At 33.7% G+C, this 4,904-nt stretch overlaps 1 protein-coding gene across 1 annotated transcript in view; it reads left to right on the forward strand.

The window, feature by feature from the left end:
• Nucleotides 1-4,904, forward strand: part of PIK3C2G (phosphatidylinositol-4-phosphate 3-kinase catalytic subunit type 2 gamma) — a 219,113-nt gene that overhangs the window by 42,091 nt on the left and 172,118 nt on the right. Inside the window, exon 8 of the mRNA XM_019471996.1 lies at nt 3,398-3,520. Coding sequence (XP_019327541.1) covers nt 3,398-3,520 — 123 coding nt within the window. The remainder of the gene's footprint in view (nt 1-3,397; nt 3,521-4,904) is intronic.

Here is a 4,904-nt window from a genome sequence, read left to right on the forward strand (position 1 = left end):
GGTTGGACTCGATGATCTTAGAGGTCTTTTCCAACCTTAATATTCTATGATTCTATGATTTTTTTTAACAAGGTCTTGTCTACACAGGGACACTCAATAAAGTTCATATGAATGTTTAAAAGAGAAGGATTGCAAGTTGACATAGGTCAGATCACCATGCAGATGTTTTCATTCAGAGGCATCAGAGTGTATGGAGCTTTCAAACCTATAATAATTAAAACTAGTGTTACTGCTTTGCTTCTGTAAGTGGCTTGAAAAATTATGGAGCTGTAATGTAGTAAGTTATAGTCATAAATATATAGTAAAGAAAGCAAAAAATGAGAACCCTTTATTTGTTCTTTGAATCCTTGTTTACTTATTTTCTTTAACATCTGATTAGATTCCTTTAAGAAAGTTTAAAATTGGGATCTTTATAACTGCCCCCTATCCCAAGGTTACATGGGAATAATTATGTTGCTTTTCAAAGCCAGCACTCACATCACTAGGAGGGTTGTTACCCTTCTTCTGATTCACCACAATCCACCCTCAGCACTCTCTGAACTTTAAGCCACTGGGAGCTACCCACATATACTAAATTAAGTACACACACACCTGCTTAAGTTCTGTACTCAGCTGGAACTTCCTTAAGCATTCAGTTTTAACCAGACAGATCTTGAGATTCTCAGTTAAAAAAAAAAAATCAGTTTTTTTGCACATTTATCTACCTACTTCCAAATTTACTTGTTCCAACGATGTCTGATAAAAAGCCTTGGAGATGCCAATACTTCTGACTTATGTGACAAGCCCACTATCATCATTATTAGTAACAATCAATAAATGGAAAATTCATTTTATGATGGATAATGCCTCCATAAATGAAAATGGAAAAAAAAAGTTTAGGATATTTGGCACAAGGTGGGAGTGGGATTGGTGCTGTTAGTGTTGAAATGTAAAGAATGTTCCCAGAGAGTGTGTGCAGTCAGACAACTAGCCATTTTGATTGCCCTGATAATCACTTGACATGCACTTCATTTTTAAATCTATTCAGAATGTACTATTAATGTAGAGAGAAAACTTTGTAAATTTTTAATACAGAGTGTAGAAGTTCTAGAATGAAGTAGCATTTTTTTATCACAAATAACTTAAACACAAAAATATCCTTCGAAGGTTCTGCTGGTATTTAAATATGTAGAGGGAAAAAACCACATACAAGATGTTGACTATAATTCTTTTGGACCTTCAGAAAATGTAAAACTTCTGTAAGAAATTAATCTCTGTCTTCCCTTCTTTGGGACAAAAATCAATATCATATGTCTACATATGGAAAAGGAAAACTTTACATGGTAATATCCAAAAAGAGAAATAGTGTGAAAGAAGTCATCATTCATAGTATAAAATATTACACAATTTTTTTTATATGCTTACTCTTCTTGATCTGCAATATGCTCCTTAGAAGTAGCTACCATATAAATAAAGTCTATGGGTATAGTAGCTTCTATAAAATATTAAGTACTTTGTTAATTTATCTCTAAATGGAATAGTATATTGTACAGAAATGAATACACTCCTCAAGATACCCAACTCTCTTTGTGTAACAGCATATATATGTATGTACAAAAATATAGAAACTGTTTTTTTATTTTTCCTGTTCAGCAGTATAGCTGTTCTCTACTCAAGGATTATTCTTGTGTATGTCTATTGTCCATGTACTGCTCAGAAATTGCCCTGCATGAATGTGTCTTTATAGACATAAAAGCCCTTGTTCTAATAATCCATATCCATCTGTGCAGAAAAATGCTAAATTAAAATTTAAATTAAATGTTAAATTAGAATTATATTTAATTTTCAATTACAAACTACATATAGTAATTAAAGTTATATATGTATGTGTTTGTATATATATGTATTTCTTCAACAACTGCACAGTAAACTGGCACGTATAATGCTTTGGTTTTGTCAATGTTATACATAGTAACAAAGCCATGCCATTTTTACAGGTTTCTACTTCTGCTGGTAATGTATGTGTGCATAGAGAGTAAATCCTGCAAGAGTTCTAAAAAAAACTCTAAAAAAATCTAACTGGTAGGAAAGAAATATGAAAGAAAGGAAATGCACTCCTTGTAAGTTGGCAGAAGGGTGAATCAACTTCAGACCAAAGGAAGGTCTAAAGTTCTCAAGAGATCACAGTCAGCCATAGCCTCTTTCTCTCCAGAACCTCTCGTATGAAAAGCTGTTGCTGTCTTTAATTACTAAAAAAAAAATGCAACAACTTATATTTAAAAGAATTCTGACCACCAAGTATTTGAGGATACTTTATGTAATTCATTCCTACTTTAGTTCTGCTCAAGGCAGGTAATGTGGAATTGGTAACCTCGTTATATTTTTATATTTATTTGTATTAATGACAGGTGGTAACCTTCTCAGTGCAGTCTGGATATAGACCTTAAGCATAAAAATAGAAAGTTCATCTTGGTACAGTTTTTTTTTTTCAGGCATGAAATGGATGAGTTAGAGAAGTGGTTTTATCAGTACATAGACATGCTGTAGCGCACTAAAAGGTACATTTATCAGTACAGAAACATAGAGAATAGTTATAGGAGAGCTTCTACTTGTTCAGAGAATGTATTTTAAGGTTTAATGAAGTGATATAACTATGCAGGAAACCCGTGAATTATTTATTTATTTATTTATTTTCCTGAACATAGAGTACTTGATATTTGAAGATTGCATTTTCTTTCCTCTGGGTTCCAAATTTTTTTTCTTGAATTCCCCAAAGTATTTCTGAAATTATTCACCTAGAGATTTTTTTCATATGGTAATATTTAAAGATCTAAATTTATGATCAATAAGATTTAATAGTTTGAACTATATATATATATTTTTTTTTGCAGAAAAGCTAGTTGCAGAAGTACTCAGTCCACAGGTGTCAGATTATGCAGCCTCCCACACAGTCACTGTTTTTAGGAGGAACATGGCTGTCTGCCAGCTCTCACAGAGATGGGTAGGACATAATAGTGGGGATAAACTCACAGTATCATAAAAAAACTCAGCCAGTTTGTCAATCATTTGGGTTCAGGTTTCCTCAGAAGTTTCTTTACAGTGCTTCTGTGCTCATGAAGTTCAGACAAACCAATGTTTTGCCTCAAGATCAGTCTTGGATACCAAGTTTGTCACAGTTTTCAACATGGCACATTTTGTGGAAGATAATTGAACTTCAACAAAAATTATGCTATCCTTAGGAAACTATTGGTCACTAGCAATTTCAACATAGCCAGGCTAATGCATGGTGTGTTTGAATTTTGCATGAGCAGATACGATTTTCTACATACTTACTGGCGTGAAGTTTATGGTAAGGTGTTTCTGATAAATGGTGTGTGTCTACTGTTTGCTTTTTTTTTTCTTTCTTTGCTATCAACAGCATCAAGTTGATAACGTGATTGAAGTAGCTAAAGCAATCTGCAGTGTCCTCTGTTCTGTGGAAACCAGAGACATTACTGATACAGTCAAGAAACTCCGTGCAGTGCCGTTGGTGAAAGCACAGGTAAAAGATGCAAGTTGATGTCCTATTTTTCTCTTTAAAACTGTATCTTAAAATAGGTATCACTAATTTTCTGATTGATCAAGGCCATTCTACTGTCTTACTACATATTTTCCCTCTGACAAGCATTAGGTAGAGGCACTACAAAAAAAGAAAAGATTGTTGACAAGGTATGACAGAAGAGCAACAGAGGACTTGTCCTGTGTTTAACTGTAACTGATATGTTCTTCTGGTTGTTCTTTCTTATTTCCACATACAAATCTCTGCTTTGCCACATCACCTATTTACCAAATCATGCGATTTCAAAGTATTTGATTTTCATATATTTAGCATAGGTTGTTAACAATAAAAAAACGTTCCTGCTGTAAATGTCACTTAAATGATGAGTTTTTCAGATAGAAATGTGTCTGCTATTTATGCAGAGAAGTACCAGCATCATATAGTCCTGATTCTAGCTGGAATACTCACTCTTAAAACACTGAAGTGACTTTTCCAGGCATTACTGTATAATTGTGAACTGGGACTTTGGAGGGCAGTATCTGTTCTCAGTTTTGTCATCAGCCACTTTGGTGTGACCTTGGACAAGTCACTATGACCTGATTTACTGAAGTTCTGAGCACCCAAAAATTCTTTTAAGTCAGCATTTTGGAAATACAGGTGTTCAGCAAATTTGAAAATTTAGCTATTAATCACTTGGATTTAGTCTGGTGTAACCTTAAGTCATGCTAATTCTTTCCCACCCTAATGAAATTCCCTCTTCACACTTTTTTTAAAACTTTAATAAGTTACTAAGGAATTTTTTTCTTTCCTTGTATGGTCTCTGTCTTGTTCTTTCTCACAGAAAAACATGCCAAACTGGGCAAGATGCTTGTGTTCTCAGACCATTACCTGCTTACAAAACTTTGATTCTTTCTCTCTATTGTTTTGGGGGTTTTGGTTTTTTTGTTGGGTTTTTTTTTTTTTTTAGCTTATGGCTTGTGATATGTGTAAGAACACCTAGGACAGGAAAATAAACAATGGGATAACTAGCATTAACTGAGGTAACTAGTGAGTATTAATTAGAAACATGTCTAGCTACATAAGTGGAATTTATTTAATTATGCCTGATACAGTTTGAGGTCCCAAACATAAGATTGGGGAAAGCTAGCATAAATCTTTTTATACCATTTATTGTGTCATAGGAGTGATATATAACAAATTAATTATATACTGTCATCCATATACACTTCCTCTTGACAGGTTCAAACCCCCAAATACTCATCTTACAGGGGCAAACTTCTTCCTGAGAGGTGAAAAAGAGCAGAAAGTATGTTAGTTGAAGAGGCTCCAGTGATGCTTAGAAAACCTCTTTTCTTAAATCTCTGCATTCTTAGCATTTGTTTATTCC

This window comes from Aptenodytes forsteri, unplaced genomic scaffold (assembly GCF_000699145.1).
Source record: "Aptenodytes forsteri isolate BGI_AS27 unplaced genomic scaffold, ASM69914v1 Scaffold241, whole genome shotgun sequence".
NCBI lineage: Eukaryota > Metazoa > Chordata > Aves > Sphenisciformes > Spheniscidae > Aptenodytes > Aptenodytes forsteri.